At 47.7% G+C, this 17415-nt stretch overlaps 1 protein-coding gene across 1 annotated transcript; it reads right to left on the bottom strand.

The window, feature by feature from the left end:
• Positions 1-3576: 3576 nt before the first annotated feature.
• On the bottom strand, positions 3577-14579 carry LOC125706314 (myocardial zonula adherens protein-like). Its single transcript, XM_048972961.1, has 13 exons — positions 14138-14579; positions 12232-12315; positions 10470-10556; positions 9430-9594; positions 8146-8238; positions 7948-7989; positions 7476-7628; positions 6817-6942; positions 6323-6451; positions 6087-6181; positions 5548-5653; positions 5019-5102; positions 3577-4450 (listed from the first exon to the last, which is right to left on the bottom strand). Exons 1-13 carry the CDS (start codon positions 14207-14209, stop codon positions 4253-4255), a joined length of 1434 nt encoding a protein of 477 aa, XP_048828918.1. The 5' UTR covers positions 14210-14579; the 3' UTR covers positions 3577-4252.
• Between the last annotated feature and the right edge of the window lie 2836 nt (positions 14580-17415).

Raw genomic sequence — 17415 nt, forward strand, 5'->3', positions numbered from 1 at the left:
TGTTCCCACCAGTTCACAGAAGTGTCCTGGCACACTGCTGACCGTGTTCTCGTGGACAGCGCCCTTACAGAACTGGCCTTTTGACATTTCCAGGTGCACATTTCGTTGCTCCTAAATTCCACTTCCTCCATCAGTTACTTTTGATACGTTTCAGGCGTTGAAAACGTGCATCGTGCATGAAAAAGCGCACACAAGGCTGCCATCTAGCGTCTCGTCATAGCCATTGCACAAAGTTCCGCACTGGCACATCCGCCGCAAACCGTTACTTAAACCAAATTTGACCTAAGTGGAATTTACGCCACTCCCTAATACCATTCAAGACATCTTACATTACTGGCATATCTGTTTTTTTTATCATATTAGCAATACATACTAAATAACACATATTAAATAAAAGAAAAAACACGCATTTAACCCATATGTGACAATGTAACACAACAGGGGGGAGCTAATTCAGCGCCCGGGAAGCAGTGCTCAGAGGTGCCTTGCTGGTCGGGGATTCGAACCTGCAACCTTTCAATTAGGAGTGCACTTTCCTAACCATTAAGCCACCACTGCCCACTAATTATGCAATACCTATCAAAACGCTGAATTACTAATTCAGACAGAAAGTCCACCATCAAAAATGCAAAGTGTTAGAAACAGCCGACCGCATTATGACTGCAAATATCTAGCTGACATCGTTAGGCAAGGAAAGTACACTATGCAGCAAACTCTAAATATAACATTGCGCAAAAAATAAATTTTACCAATTCAGGCTTGTCAAAAGTCTAACAAAAGGAAATTAATATCCTCTGCACTGAGGGGAAAAAAATAAGAAAGTGAACAAAGGAGGTGAGCTCGCAAACTGGCAAACAACACATTCACACTGCAGAAGAACCCAAATATACATATCCGTATCACGTGAACCGCCAGACTGCACTCAAGCATATGAAATGTATTTTTCATCATATTTTATTTCCCTCCCTTTTCCCAAAACTGCTCCAGTTCCCATGGGATCAGAGCTGTGCAGGGACCACTAGTCTATTTAAAACAATAACTTACAGGCTTCAAGGGTAATTTATTAATATGAAATGTATATTGTGGGATTCACACTTAGTATAAACAATCGTATTAAGCTAACTTGGTTCCAGCCCAGCAAAGTCAGTATATTTTCCAGCGATTGCAAGCACGAGGCTGGACACGGTAGGCAAGGGGATGTTAAAAATGCTCTGCTGAGTTGGTAACGGTTTCCATAGTTATGTAGGTGAGGTGGGCTTAATTAATACCAGCACAGAGACGATCTTCATGATGACATATTTATTATTGGGGGCTCAGCAGCGCTGTCTGGAATTCCTCAGGCCGTCAGTCTGAGCGCGTCCTCCCGGTGTTTGTTTAAACCCCCCCTAACGTCTATGCTCCAATACCAATTACTAGGGTTATCAGAGAGCATCAAGCAGCTGAGTAACACAGACTCCGCACATCCTCCAGCCATGTTCCTTTGAAGTTCTCCCCTCTAGTTCTCATCATTAAAATTCCAGACGTGTAATAAAAGAATTGTCTTCAAATAAGCTGAGAGAAAGAAAACTTGCTTATATAATGTTGACGTTGGCTCCCCTTACCCAGAAGGCAGAGTTAACCGCCCTTTTCACAACCTCTTATCTCCGCCGACTCCATGACATTGCGCACAGCGGCCCAGAGGAGAAACCGAATCAAAATCCGCTCCAGATGCGCAAATTGCCGCGGCTGAATTCATGCGGTCAGGGCTGCCGGAGCAGGAGTATAAATTCGCTGCAATTTCCAAAATTTTCACAAAAACTTTTGGAAATCTAACATGGTAATGATTAACTTAATTTGGAACTTTAACAGCATGCCGTGATAAGATTAATAAAACATTTCACAGAATATATCTAACATTAATTTTGCAATATATAGCTATTTTGTCCAAGCGGGCAATGCATCACAATATCTCTACAATATCTATGCAATACGCTGCTGCTCCAAGTAGAAATAATTGGTAACCAAATGGTGTATTTGACGGTGTCAACTTGACCCCCCTTCATTCAATTAATGTACTGGCTGAGTGTTAATTATTTTTGCATTTCTGGAGAAGTACAAAACAGTATTTAATAAACGCTATCTGTAGAATAGGGGTTCCCAAACCCCCGTTTCCTGCCCAGTGTTCCACCGGGCCGTTTTTGTTTACGCATCTTAGAATGACTCAGAGGGGGGATTACGGATGGGTTAGTTAATTTCCAAAAATAATTCTGTATTTTTGGTCCGGTCCGCCCCCGACCGCTTTACCAGTCAGTGCATTTTTGTACGGCGGAAACGGGATGGTTGGGAACCCCCCAGTGCAGAGGACGGGGACCGGGCTCAAGGTGAGGGGGTCTACGGGGGCTTGGCTCTCACCTTTCGCTGGTTAGGAGTCACTCCTGTTCTGTGCGAATGCAGGGGCCCAGTAGTGTCTTATTTGATTTCAATTTCTTTCTTATATTTGAGTATCTGCTGTTTCATTCTCTTCCTGGGCGCTTCAAAAAGTCCCGAACCCTCGATTAACTAGGAAACAAACTGCTGGCTCCAGTACTTTAGACAGTGCTGACCTGTGGCGCTTTTCCGCCGGCATACCGGAACCCAGCCGTACCTCAGCCGTACCCCGAAGAGAGTCTGCATGGTCACGGTGCGGTTCCAGCTCGCTTCGCTTTTTTCGCAGAAGGGTCAGTACAGAGGGGGTTTGGAGAGCGACAGTGACATAAAACCGAAAAGAAGCTTATTTACTGTTCACATGGTACATCATAACCCCGCGCTAATAACCGCTAGCACTTCTGCTGTTATATTAGCATCAGACGCCAGCTTGCCAAAATTTGCATTACGAATCCATTCCGTTCACATGTTCTTCAGTACTTCACTAAGTAGGAGGTTTGGAACTATCGGGAATACATCAATACACCATTATATGCGATACTACTGATAATAATATATAAAATATGCCCCTTTTCCGTTCACGTAATCCGTACATATCGGCACAGATCACCGGTATTCTGGCAAATCAGGTAATGGTGACGTAACCAGCTTTCTTTTCTGGCGTTTTTCCACTGCCATGACCGCGAGCTGACGGTTTTCCAACGTAAATTACGCAGGCTGTACTCGAGCGGGGGGGGGGGGGGGGGGCATGTCAGTACCGACACGGCTTGCATAATTTACGACGAAAAACCGTCAGTTCCTAGTTCGGTTCTATTGGTTCTCGGTGGCAGTGGCAGGTTTGCCAACTTTGGTCAGCTGACTGGCGTGAGATTTTCAATTGGAGAGAAGTCTGCACACACATTTACATGTATAAATTGTTAAATTGCCTTGTAAATACTATGCCAATGGAATATAATGGGATAACCCTGCAGCAGAAAAGCGCCATAAATTGCCCATATTGGGTATGTGCCTTGTAATGCAGAGCTACCCCCTGAATGAGATCTTGGTATATGTTGTACTGGATAAGTGGTTGGGGGATGGAAGGCTACTGAAGCTATATGTTCTCTGCAAGTTTAGTTCAACATATTACAGTAATAAAACCAATCACATTGTACTCATTTCTCAGCACTGAAATGGGGTAATAAGCAACATGGGCTTTATTATCATACTTATTACATATTGTTGGCACAATATTGCACATTTATTTGAGCTTTTTAAAAATCAATGGAAAAATACAGGCCTTGCAGTCCAGTTGCATATACATTTCTGCAGGAAGGTGAAAACAGAATATAACTTAAAGACTATGAAGGCACATATAACCATGAAGTCCAGGGTCTAGAGAGGGTGGGATTTAAACACCCAGTGCTGGAGGTGGGAAGCAAAAGTGCCCTGTGCTGCCTGGACGCATAAGGCAAATAACAGGGAGCCAAATAAAACACACTTACACAACTTCTACAGAGCAAGTGTGAAACAATCAAAAACCACCCATCAGGACAGATTAACAATGGAGTTAAATTAAAAATTCTATATAAGCATTCAACAATACACATTTGTGTGTGTGTGTGTATATATATTAAATATCTGCAAAATAAAATACATCTGGTCTTAAAACAAACAACACAAAAGTGCAGCACCAAACCTTATTTATGAGGAAAATCAGTTTGATTGCTCAGAACCACATGAGGAAAGTGAAAAATAACTCCCACCCCAGACACATGAAGAGGGACACAAACAAAAAGTGTCTTTTTAAGAGCAACGTCGGCACGTTCCGGTGATCTTCACAGTAAAAAGCTGCACATTAGTTTTAATCTTATCCATCTTCTTTATTGATCTTAATTGCAGCTGTGATTTCCATCAGCCTCATGTAAGGCGTGTATATTCTCGATGGGACGGACCTTGGATGTGAGGAGGGAGGGTTAGACTGGTCTGCATGTGAGACTGCGGCTTGATTTTGCCTCTCAGATTCCAGCGAGGTGTAATATTTCAGTTTGTCTTCTAACTCGTTATTCTGTGGAGGGAAAAAGACCAAACTGGACTGTCAGCAAACACGATGACGCCTGGCACTGAAATTAACTGTGCTGCTTGTCTGATGCTGAGTAAATGGTTAGTGTTAACTACCTGGACACCACTGGTAATGTACAGGCTGACGCATAGCTCAAAATGCTTTAGTAGTGGAAATGTAATGAATGATACTATGTCACTTAAGCCTGGAACACACAGAACTGATTTTCGGCCATTGAAAGCCAACAGTTTGTCAGTGAGAGTCAGTGACTGTCGTGCAGCTGTGTGTGACACGGCCGGACACGGCTGTTCACTGATCGAGCATGTTGAAACACCATCCAAGCCAGTTGGTGAAACTGAGCTCTCTGATTGGGCTGTATGTTGCCTGTCACAACCGACTGGAGGGACAGAAGGCGACGGGAGCCAATCATTCATTGGCTTTGGTTGGCACTTGTGTTTTGCCGTCTACTTGGTACCCAGCTTTGGATTCTCCAAGGTGCGCTGTGCTGCGGTCCGATATATGCGCTGCACGCAGCTGCCCTTTGGATTGGTAAATGTCCCCCAAGAAGCCTTACCTCACACTCCACAATGGCTATTCTGTCCAGCAGCTCTGTAATATATTGCTCCTTCTGTTCCACCTTAGCTTTCAGAGCCTCAATCTAAAAATTCAGACATAAAACAGCATAACTCAGCATGGAGCAGAGCTGTAGAAGATGGATGACAGGGGACCGAGGGTTGTAGATCACAGAAGAAATGCCACTATGTCAGTCAACATTTATCTCTTCAGAAAATCCTCATCTGATCAAAGTAACCTGTCATACCTAAGGCTGCCTGGCCAGCAGCGATAGAAGTTCATATTTCAGATATTACTACAGTCTCGTATTCTTGTATGCTTGGTATCACTGAACTTGTTCCTGGATTGGCTGATAGTGAACAGAGATGGACAGATACTGCACACTGACTCTGGGTTTCATGAGACCTTGACTGGAAAAGTACCATGATGTCCAGCCTGCTGAGTATGTGATTTTTACTTTCTCAACCTGAACTATCCATCTCTGCTGATCACCACTGGCCCATGTTTGCACATGGACTTGTGTTCCTCACCTGCTGAATCAGGCTCTTCACCTTCTTCTGCTGACTGAACACCATGTCATTCAAGTGCTTGATCCTCTCCTTCAGCCCAGCCGCCTCCTCTTCCAGCTGTCGGGACCTGCAAGGTAGCCGTGATCAGTGGGCAGCACTGCTGCCAATAAGGAGCTACGAGGCCCTGGTGCTCATCGTCAGGGGCCAGCGTGAGGTCATTACAGTCAGCCTCCAAAGGCGACACATTGAAACGTCACACTGGAGAGCAGGAGTCCTATTTCCCGTGACATGAGCACAGGGGCGCCGCTAAGGGGGGGAAAGTTGGGACAATTCTAAGGGCCCACGCCCTTTAGGGGCCCCCAGAGATCTGAATGGGTGTGGTAGGGGGGCCCAACCTCATATTTTGTCATAGGGCCCAAAATTGCTAGCGGCGCCCCTGCATGAGCAAGATTTTTGCCTCTAATTGCTTCAGCCAAACACCCAGCCATGTTTTGGATGAAGAGATCAAAATGATATCAAGTAAAACAGTGTGGAGATGAGGCCGAGTCTCCGCCCGTTACCTCCTGATGGTCGCTGCGTCCGCATGCTGCACCTGTTGCAGCCGTTGAAGCCGCTCCTCACATTCCCGCAGCTTTCCCTCCAGCTGCTTCCTCTCCTGCATGGACGACGGGCGAGACGGTAAGAATCCTTTCGCGATTACAGCCTCCCGACGTGGCACCCAACAGTCTGGCCAACGCTGCCGATGTGACACGATGCTGAGATCCCATGGAGCGGCGTGACTCCCCCGCTGCCTCACCTGGCCCATGCAGCCCATGAGACGCTCCACTTCATGGACCCTCCTGTCCTTTTCTGCTATCTCAGCCTCTGCCAACTTGACCTTCCTCTCCGCTTCCTCGGCCCGTCTAATGCACTCATCCAAGTGCGTCTGGGAAGAAGAGAAAATCAACAGCGTCAAACTACAGCTGACAACTGAAGTAGGTCTTCCTCCATGCTGGATCTGACCTCTTCGCTCCCATTAAACCTTTTGTAATTGCAATGCCACAAGTCACCACTAGATGGTGCTGACTGAACTCTACATGCTGAGCATGCCACATACCCAACAACAAAAACACTAATACAATACTGGTTTCCAAATTGACACTTGCACCTATACCTGATTGGTCCAGGTCACTGACCAGAGAAGCTTTTTTTTTTTTTGCTCGGATATGTACTTTTTTGATAAGTCACAAATTCCACCTGTTGCCTCCCAATGGTTGACGTGACCCGGAGACACCAGCCAGGCCAATTTACCTTGAGAGCTGTGATCTCCTTCCTGTACTTTGCTTCCTGCTCCTGGAGCTGAACCTCATACTGGCTCTGCAGTCTCTGGGTCAAGTCGAGGAGAGCTTGCGAGTTTGCGTCCTGTGCGGATTCCACCTAGCGACAGTGAAACAGTGACAAAGCGTGTAAGAAGTGAACATGTGTGGCCTTGGGTCGGCCTGCCCTGTGTGCATGCAGCTGCCATGCTGGTCAACAAAAGCATTTGAGCTCATACAAACATGTAAAACTTTATTTAAAGCATCAATAAATTAGACTTGTACAACATTCTAAATGCTGTTTCATATATGGCTGAGTACAAGAAAGTGGAAGATGGATGCAAAACAGACGTTAAATCAGGACCAAACGATGGCCTGATGGTGTCAAAGTGTATGCTCTCTCTGTGTTAAAAGGCGAGGAATAGTTCTCTATGTATTAGTGGTTCCACCCTGTTTTATTTATAGATTTACAAGTGGATTAATTGCATAACTTTCATTATTCCTAAATTACACATGAACTCCCAGTTGCCCTGCAGCACTGACTGGCTCACACCCCACTGGTCCTTCCCTGTTTTATTTTGATATGCTGCAGCTTCCTGTCACATGACCGGCCAGTGGCAGGCACCTGCCTATCCCCTGAGACCCGAGCTGTACCTGTAGCCTGAGTGTGTGGTTCTCGGTCTGGGCTGCACTCAGCTTCCTGTCCATCTCCCGCAGCCTCTCCTCTGCCTGATCCCAGGAGCTGCGCAGGACCCCCATCTCGCTGCGTGCCTCTGTGCAGCCGACGCATCTATCCAGCAGAGGTTTCTGCATTGCGCGAGTCGCAGAGAGGTTAGTCAGACGGCCAGACACCCTGTGAAGCAGCCACCTTCAAAGCATGACAGTGTGCATAATGCTCAAGCTTAAGTACATCAACAGAAGTGCCCTGGGCCATTCTGCTGAACCCACAGCAGTTTGGGTGACACTACTACAGTCTTATTGGCCTCCTGGGGCAGCCAGACTGAGGCAGGGGCACAGTTTCTTGGCATTTCAATGTTGGCATCAAAATCTACTTGCAGATCAATGTTTACAGATAGGAGATGCTCATCAGGTCAAAGCAATCGATCACCGAATTCTTCATCCTTACATCTGCCTTTTGGTTCCTCTTGTTGCTGCTGGCAATCTGTGACTAGGGATGTGAGCAGACAGAGGTGAAGAAGTTACATTCCTGAGAAAATACCTTTCAGCTCACACATTCTTCTGAGGGTGCGATCCTTCCCCCTGGTTTTTGGAATCTTATCGTGACACAAACATCTACGGCCACCTGCTGCTTGTTTCGACTTACCCGCATTTCCTGCGACAGTTTCTGCATCATCTGCTGCGTTCCGCTAAACTGCCCAGACATCCTCTCCTTCACCTTTTCCAGGGACTTCCGCACCTGTGCAATGTTGGCAATGAAACATGTAAATGCTTGATATTATAGCACTATATTTGTCTATATTTTGATCTGAACAGAACCTTCTCTATCATCCATATACTGACAAACATTTCCTTCTCCATGTTCTTCCTGAACCTCCTGACGGCTGATTGGTCAGCTCCCTGCACACGCACATCCTGATTCAACGTTTCCCTGGGTTAACAAGGGAGGGGCTTGTGTTACACTTCTTTGACCAATCACAGCCTTCATTGTGTGACATCATCTGTTTTATTGGGTATGGTTTTTGTTAAGGGACATGTCGTAGATACAAAACAAAGGAATATTCCTACCTGTAACGGCAATTTAATGATAGATCTAAAAATAATAATTGTATACACATTTACTTACACACAGTACTGTGCAAAAGTCGTAAAAAATAGTAAATGATCATGTAGATGTAAAACTATGATATGACCCCCCCCCCAGCATTTGCAGCAACTACCCAATATATCCACAAATTTTTTGACCTGACCACTAGCAGACAACATATGGTTAATCAATACTTCACTGACTTCATAAGCAAATTAAATTTATGAGCTAATTGAGCTGGATGTGAATACGTGGATTGGCTGAGGTGCCCCTGAGGAGGGAACCAAAGCGGTGATCATCTAGCCGTCCACCTAAGTATCAGAAAGCTTTTGGAGAACAAGAAGCCTGTTAGGGTTTATTGTTTTACTTATAATTTGTATATGTTCTATTATTAAATGGTGTTTTTCCATTGGGAGAAAATACACCCTTACTACCCAAATAAATGATTTAAACATTTCTTATGACTGTTTAAGACTTTTTCACAGTACTGTGTGTGTGTGTGTGTGTGTAAAATAACACCGATGACAATAACAACAAGCCGAATGACCATGCTAAAGGGCCCACAGACGCGTCGACATTCCGAGCAGGTCTCAAACCAGTGACCTTCTGATCATGAGCACAGAGACATGGCATACTGGGTCGCACACCAGCCCAGGCCAAATGGCTGGGAGCCTTGAGTTTGAAGATGAACCAATGAAGTGATGTCATACAATAAAGACTGCAATTGATTAAAGAAATGCAACACAAGCCCCTCCCTTGCTGACCCAGGGAAACCTTGAATTTGGAAAAAATCAATATGTTCCCCAGCACAGCGTGGTGAAGCCCCCCCCTCCACAGGCTCACCTCCCGGATGTAGTTCACCTCATTTCTCAATTGATCGACTGGCCACTCGCAGGCCTTTACTTCCTGGCTGCTATCAGCTCCAGTCCTCTGTACCACCGCGTAGATCTTGGGCCTGTCCGGCGGTGGAGAGAGATGCTCTGCGCCATTGGCTACCCTGGGCTGACTCTGGGGGACAGAGGGTCACCTGAGTCAAGCCTCAGAGTCACACGGGCAGGAATCTATGCAGGTGTGTGTCTGACGTTAGCAGCTAGCACTAAATGTCAATGGCCGACTTCTGTGATTCAGAAGACCTAATGCATCACAGTGGTGCGACGAGACTGTCACAAGACCGTCCCATTCCAAAGGCTCCTTCATGCCGCCTAGAAATGCATCCTTCTTGCAAAGGATGCACCGTGCAGTGGGCGTGTCCCAGCTAGACAACAGGAGCAATGCTTAGTGACTGAATGGTTAGGGTGGGAATACGCCGCTCACCGTTTGACCTTCGAAAATCTTTGAAGGATGCAGCCCCTGAGTTCGGGCACGGCTAAAGTCCTGAAAGGAACTGCGACGATTTTTTCCCACATGCCCGTGAAAAACCTCTTGTCCTTATCTGATAAAATACACCCATTTAGATCTTATTCGCAACGCTGGCATGTGCGATGCATCCTGTCCTCTGAGATCTTTTCTCACATGCCCTGCAGCCCTCCTGCCAGTGCTGTTGTCTTGACGTTTATCCTCTGCTGATCGTTCTTACTCAGGTGTGTGACATGAACTGTATCTGAACTGTTGCTATCTTGCCCCCCCCCCCCCCCCGCTCTCCTGTGTGAAAGGTACAATAAACACTCGATCACAGAAATACAGCTTTTGTTTTTTCATTGCTTAAGCCCTGAAGACAGATCACAACAGAGCCTTATTTCTGGCACTTATCTCCTTCTGCAGCGCAATCGGAGTTTTTGCAGAGCAAAGATCAGAGCCGCCCCGACTGACTGTCCACACAGAGGGTAACGGTTCTGAGTGTGATTCTATGCAAGCAGCCTCGAACTCCGAGGCACGTTCCCCACCTTCAGAGGCAGCTCCGCGCCCACTGGCCTCTCTCGCCGTGCATAGCCACTCCTCTTCCTCTTGGAGAGGCTGCCCTCTGTCGCCGCCTGCAGAGGCACACATGCACAGGAACACGCTTAGAGCTCATTGTGTGTGGGGGTGGGGGGGGTTGGGCTAGTGCTCTCAAAGACAGAAAGGTGTTTGATCCCAAAGATCAAACACAGCAATCCCCTTCCTTTGTGTGTATGGTCTGGCCGGCAGAGTGGTCAGAGTGATACACCTGAGGTCAGAATTTCCAAAAAACGCCCCAGCGCTTAACAGAAGGTCAACACAGCAGCATAGCAGCAAGCATAGTGCAACAGGAGTGGCGAAGGTGTGTGTCATGAGGCCCTCCTGTGTGGGGCAGCCTGCATTATTAACGAGCCCAGCCGGGGGGTGCATCAGCGTCATGCTGCCGTTGTCGTGTGTTTACCGCGCATCGACCGCCCACGATCGTCGCCTGTCGGAGTGTCGCGCCCCTCCTCCACGGCCATTCGCTCTGGTGCCTGAAGGCGACGGCTTAGCCATGTCTGTAAAGCACGTATTCCTCGACGGGTGAGATGCAGGAGGCATGTGCACATTCCTGAATTAGGTAAACTGAAGATTTCTCCATCACCACATTCCGGCAGGCGGCTGGCGTCATGCGGTTGTACGTAGGTATGCCCTTCCGGCTGGGACAACACGCCCGCAGATACAGTCACTGTCAGGAGAGGATCTGTCATTTTCATCACATGACTCCCCTGCATGCCCCCCTCCCTCTCTCCTCATCTCAGTCATCTCCCCCTACACTGTCCGGGGTGCAGCGCCCACACACTGTAGCTGAAAGGCGCCCCCCTGATAAGAAAGCCCCCTCTGTTAGAAGCTTCTCCAAAAAGGGCTTGATGCATGATTCTCCGCTTTTACTGACTGCCAGTTAAATTTTTTTTTATTCCCTCTGGGAAAAACCTAGCAAAGTGCTTTGTGAGAAATGGCTCGTAATAGCGTGCTGCACTAAACCCGAGCACTCAAGGCGCGATGAACATTTCCACACCCGCACCGAGGATACCTTTGTCGAGGCCTCGGGAAAATGTCCCTGATCACCCCCCAGATTTACTGACACATATTCCAGACCACAGCAGTAGCCCTGGGTACAGGACTTCTGCTTACGATGAGATGTTACACATACAGGCACATTGCACTTGACAGAGCTGGGTCTCCTAGCACACTAAACCCGCGATCTGGAGCCAACCCACACTGCCATCCCTTATGGCCTCCTGCTGGTTTGCTACACCTCCCAGTACAACACCACCCTGTTTAAAGACACTGAAAATGATATACTCTAAGCCTATGATGTCAAACGGGATGGTAAACGGGGTAAATATTTTCAGGCCAAAGTACATGTCGCATTCTTTCTTTCTGGACAATCTGGTTGGGTTCATCTATTAACTAATCATCCATCTTGCACACAGTAAAGAGGTACCTGTATATACACAGCGATGCTATGTTGTTTAATGGGCACATGACCTCTGTACCGAGTGTCTCTGGAATGCTGCCGGAAATGAGGGAAACGCTTGGAAAAACATCGTCAGCCGAAACCGCGGGAAAGGAGATCAGATACAGATAGAGGTACGGAGACAGATGCTGGCCGTGTGTGTGTGTGTGTGTGTGTGTGTGTGTATGTGTGTGTATAAGATGGTGACAGACAATGAGAGATGGTGTTGTCCAAGCATGAGGAGGATGCTTTTCGCATGTGCCCAGACTCACGGGATCGCCGGCAGCTCGGCATTCCTCCTCCGGTCGGTGGATTTCGCTGGGATGGAGGGTGAGTCGCAGCCGGCGGATGGTCCTCTGGACACAAACAGAGAGACAGGCGGACTCAGGCAAAGCTTTGCAACATGGTACCCAGTGTCAGGCCCACTTCTTCTAGGAAAAAGCTTTTTCATGGGGGGGACACAATGGATTCCCCCCATGGATTCCAGAATCAGCTTAGTGGCTGAACAGGTTGCCATGTCATCAAGGAGAAACCTGGCAACCAAAGATTTCGATATACTAAAAATATCATTACCGATTTGACCGTCATCCAGTAGAACTACCGAGGTCACATATCATCTTGCTTAACCCCCACTTTCTCAGGCGGGGGGGCAAGGCAGTTAGAAAATCTGACAATGAGCAGCTTTCTTCGTAGGCCGCAGATGATGGGGCCACACCAGTGATGACGTGCAGTGAGAGAGAACACTGCTCCCAGTGCAACAATCATCTTCACCCTTATTTACACTGGATTTTCCCCATTGAACCCACTTGGCAAAAAAGACCTTAACACCTGGGACTCCTGGTTTAAATACTTACACATTCACAGCTGAAATCCTGAATGCAATGTGCCCCACTGCACGAAAACATTCCTGAAACAGCTAACACCCCATGTTTAACTTCACATCCCACCCCAAGAGTCCTTTCAGAGGAAGTTAGGCAACTGTGTTTCGTTATTTCTAAGATGCCAAGACATTTGTCCTTGCTGTCAAGCCTCATTGTTTCCTGTGTCTAATGCGCACATGTGAAGTGAATTTACACAAACCCTGAAATTACACTGACCGGCACATGCAGAATGAGAAGTATGTTTGACTACAAGGCGTTGACCAGAGCTATGGCAGATATCATTCCACTCTTTCAAAATCTGAATATCAAAGCCATTTTACTAAAAGGCCATAATAAGTACAACTGAAGAATCTTCTTCATCTAATCTTGTCATTAAATATACCTTTAAATATTTATATAGAGAAACCAAATGCCTGTTGCTGCAGGACAAAACCTACTCAAGTTATTAGAAAGGAAAAACGAATTGTGTTTGAATGGCTGGTTATTTACTGAAAACTTATCTCAGTAAATATGAATAGTGTCAGTAATACCCTCCAAGGTTTTTTTATGGATGGGAACATGCAGATTTTGGAGGCTGGGGACTCATCTCGTAGGCATCGCTTCCAGCTGGCTACTGCCCAAACAGTATCACTCCCCCCCGCCCCCCCCCCCCCACACACACACACACACACACACACACACAAACAGAGCAGAGGAATTTCTTCATGTTTCTGGTTTGGGAGTTTCAGTGATAAATTTCAATGAACAATTTGTCTGCTTAAATTCTAAATCACAGAGTTGTCTGCTAATGCAGTGTGTAGCTCTGGGTTTTAGAAGCAATAATTCGTTACGTCGAGTGTCACAAATGCAAAGGGCTCTACATTAGAGTGCAGGGACACAGCAAAGCCACACAGACGCAGGATTGCCAGGGCCGAGGAGGTGAGTATGCACCTTAAAATAGCAGGTCAGCCAAGCGGCTCGAGGAACAACTGGCACATCAATGGATAGGACAAGAAGGTCCTATCGGAGTGAAGCTAGTAGAGAGCACCTCTGAAAGCAAGAAGCCCAGCGGTACGGAAGCAGATGTACGATTAGCAGTGAGGTGGACAGGCTGGGAAAGTCCAGCCAGGAGCCACAAAATGTGAAAATGGGAAGGGGGACAGTAGGGAGGCAGGCAGAAGGAAGCAGCGAGCAAACACTGCAATTTGGATGCAAGAGACGGCGAGTCACAGATGAGGGTGCGGGAGAGTGTGGGGGCCCGTGGGGGCGTGTGGGACAGTGCCTGGGGTGTCGCTCTCTCCACGCCCCTCGGTCTTACCTCGTTTGGTTGCTCCGGGGCTTCTGCCGCGGTGGAGGTGACAGTGCTCACTTGGGAGCTGTAGCTTAGCATGTCGTCTCCGAGATGTGTCACTGTCCTACTTGCTCACAGGTCCTGAGAGGATAGCTGCCCTCACCCTGTCCCAGGCACCCTGGGTGGGGGGATCGGCAGGGAGAGAGAGATAGGGAGAGGGACAGGCAGAACTTTCCACGCTAACGGCTAAGCGGTAGAACTCCCCCCCCACCTGATAAGCCTCTGGCACCCCGCAGCTGCGAGTCCTAGTCCGAGTCCGAGTATGAGTCTGAGTCCCAGCTCTGTGTGCTGCCGAGCGCAACCTCTGCCGCAGGTGGCCACACCCGGCCAAAGGGGACGTCCGTCGCCAAGCAACCACAACGCATTACCGGGCGGGGTCGCCTCGCCAGACAGGTCGGGCTGCATTTTGGCTGTCAGCACGCAAGTATCCAGCACTCAGAGGGCCTAAGGGTACAGTCGTGCCGGGCTCTCTGGGTGGCCCTGGTAGCCGGGGGGGGATGATCTGTCAAGTGAAAGGTTCTGCTGAACCTTCACCTGTATCTGCCTCCAATCCTCTGGCAGAACTTCAGGCATACAGATGTGCCGCAGTGATATAGCCAGCCTGTCACCAGGTAACCCAAAGGCGACCTTATGGCATGTTCTGAGCTGTCAAGAATGCATGTCTTAATAAGGCTTGTCAGCCCCCCACCCCCAAACAGCCAAAGGGTGTCGGGCTATTTGTGGAGATGGTGGGAATGTGTGAGCTGGTTAATGAGCCAGTCAGACTGCCCCGTTTGGTGCGCCCTCACTGTGCCGGTCGGTGGGAGCAGGCTTGACCGGAGGCAGCTGTGAATGAGGAGCGTATTAGACAGGGTGAGTGAGAGAATTCCTGGCGTGACACGGTCTCTCTTACGACACGATTCCTCACCACTGGCGGTGGAGCATGGAGATAATGCTGAAGGGACTGAGAGAAGCTCAGCCCAAGGTGACAGCAAACTATCAGGGTACACAGACTGACATGCACATTTTCCAGATTGTTCTGCGGTCCAACTTAGGTCCAACAAACGACCACCAAGAGACCATCATAAAATGAGATTCTAACATCAACCTGCTGCTTTTGATCGGACGGATGTTACTGAACTGCATACAATCATCTTTACCTGTCAATCTTACCAGAACTCCCAGGTTGAACAAGTCAGAACCGAGCGACACGGACCATGAACCCGCAGGGGCCGTTTGTCATTAACCGCCATCAAAACACACAGGCCCATGTTACCAGAGAACATCAAGATGCAAACGCACAACGACAAGAGGGACTGAAGGTCACATGTCTGCCAGGCGTTCATGCTTCACTACACAGGGCTGCAGGAAGGTGGGAAGACAGAAAGTGAGCCTGCTGTAAGGACAGCAGGAACCATTGTGATATACTGCCAGGCAGACATACATATGATGCAGTACAAATAGTATACCAACTATCATCCCAAAATCTGCTCAATATCAAACTCAATGTTAGACTAAAGCGGAACGTATGAGCAGGTCTGTCATGGAACATTGGTACAGCATCAGTGTATCACTTAGTTGATTTTTTTTTACATTTTTGCTCATGCAGAATATTCATTAATAGGCAGTAAATATTATGACTGCTTCAATGATGGGGACATTTATATGTCTACACCAAAATTACAGAAGGTCCAACAAAGACCACCATGAGACCATAATAAAGGTTTGCAGCCAGTCCCATGAGAAATTGGAGTTAAGAGATTTGCTCAAAGGTCCACCTGGTACATCACTCTGTCAGTCCCGCGCTTTGAACTGGCGACCTTTCGAAGACAGACCGAGCCACCCAACCCACTGAGCCACCCATACAAAGTATTTTTACGGACATTTTACTAGGGCTAAAAGGAATCTGTCGTTATCAGTCGGCCAATCCCTTGACTTTCCAGGCAGTCTAATGTGAGAGAAGGTGCTCAGCTTCCCCGCAGCAGCACCGAGGCCCAGCCCAGCTAGACAAACAGCCCGCGGTGATAATGAATCCAGCAGCGGACGCACGTCTGCCAAACTGCGCCAACAACGGCGTGGCGTCTCGCGTCTGCTTCGGAAACAACAATGTGAGCCTGTTTACAAACACAGTCACGGCTCCGCTATGCCGCCCTGCGCTTCAATGGGGGGCGGGGCGGGACGGGGCCGCTGTGTGTAACAAGCGACTGGGAACAAGCTGCTTGCCTTTCCGCCCATGGACCTACAAGGGGCACCTGCCTACTAAAAGGCCCAAAGAGTCTTTCCTACGCATTCACAGCTTAAGAAAAAATACTCATAATCAGAAATACGTACATTAGTTACGCGCTACCACCACCTGACGGTAAAATAGAGTAGAGTCGCCTTATCTGCCTGCCGCTTTTATGAATCACAGCTTTAGTGCAGAAGCAGAATCTCAAACCAGAATATCTGTGGCAGTGCCGATGACCGTTAAAAAAGGTCGCAGAAACCAGAAGGGTCAGCCCCGGCACCTCTGCTTTAATGTACTGCGGGAAACCGACCGTCCGCGTTCAGCACGCAAGCTGTCGGCGAAACTGGAACCTTCTATAATTTACGCGTATTTTGACAGATTATCGCTAGAGGGCAGCAGAATACCAAGAGTTCAATGAAATAGTGTAATTGAATATGGCATACAATATTTATGAAAGACCCCAAAATATCAAAGGCAAACAAATTATAGAACAATAGCTACATTGTACAATGCTTTGGCCGACCTGCCTGTTTCTGCTGCTCGAGCCGGCGTGTTTGCGGCACACATGGGAAATGCGGGACACACAGCTTTCCCTCTGAAGCGCCCAGAGCGCTGTGTGCAGATCCAGTTTGCACGCTCCGTTTTCAGCGACACACAACTGCACCATTCCGATGAGTAACGAGGCGTATATAGACGCCTTTGTTTTTGTATCAAGCCGTTTCTCCTTGTTTAAGAGACAAAAACGAAATACAGTAAAAAGTTTTCTTTGCTAGGCAGTTTCCATTTGTCCAAGTACCGATGTTAAATATCTTTTTCAAGGTCATAACGGCAGTGTCCCTTAGTTTCCACCACACCAAGATACAAGCATTACCTTTGCATCTGGTGTGTCAGTAAATATGAATATGATGGCAGTATGAGGACAGTTTGAGGGCAGTTTGAGGGCAGTATGAGGACAGTTTGAGGGCAGTATTAAAACAGTTTGAGGGCAGTATGAAGGGAGTATGAAGGCAGTATGTGAGCAGTATGGGGACAGTATGAG

This window comes from Brienomyrus brachyistius, chromosome 13, assembly GCF_023856365.1.
Source record: "Brienomyrus brachyistius isolate T26 chromosome 13, BBRACH_0.4, whole genome shotgun sequence".
NCBI lineage: Eukaryota > Metazoa > Chordata > Actinopteri > Osteoglossiformes > Mormyridae > Brienomyrus > Brienomyrus brachyistius.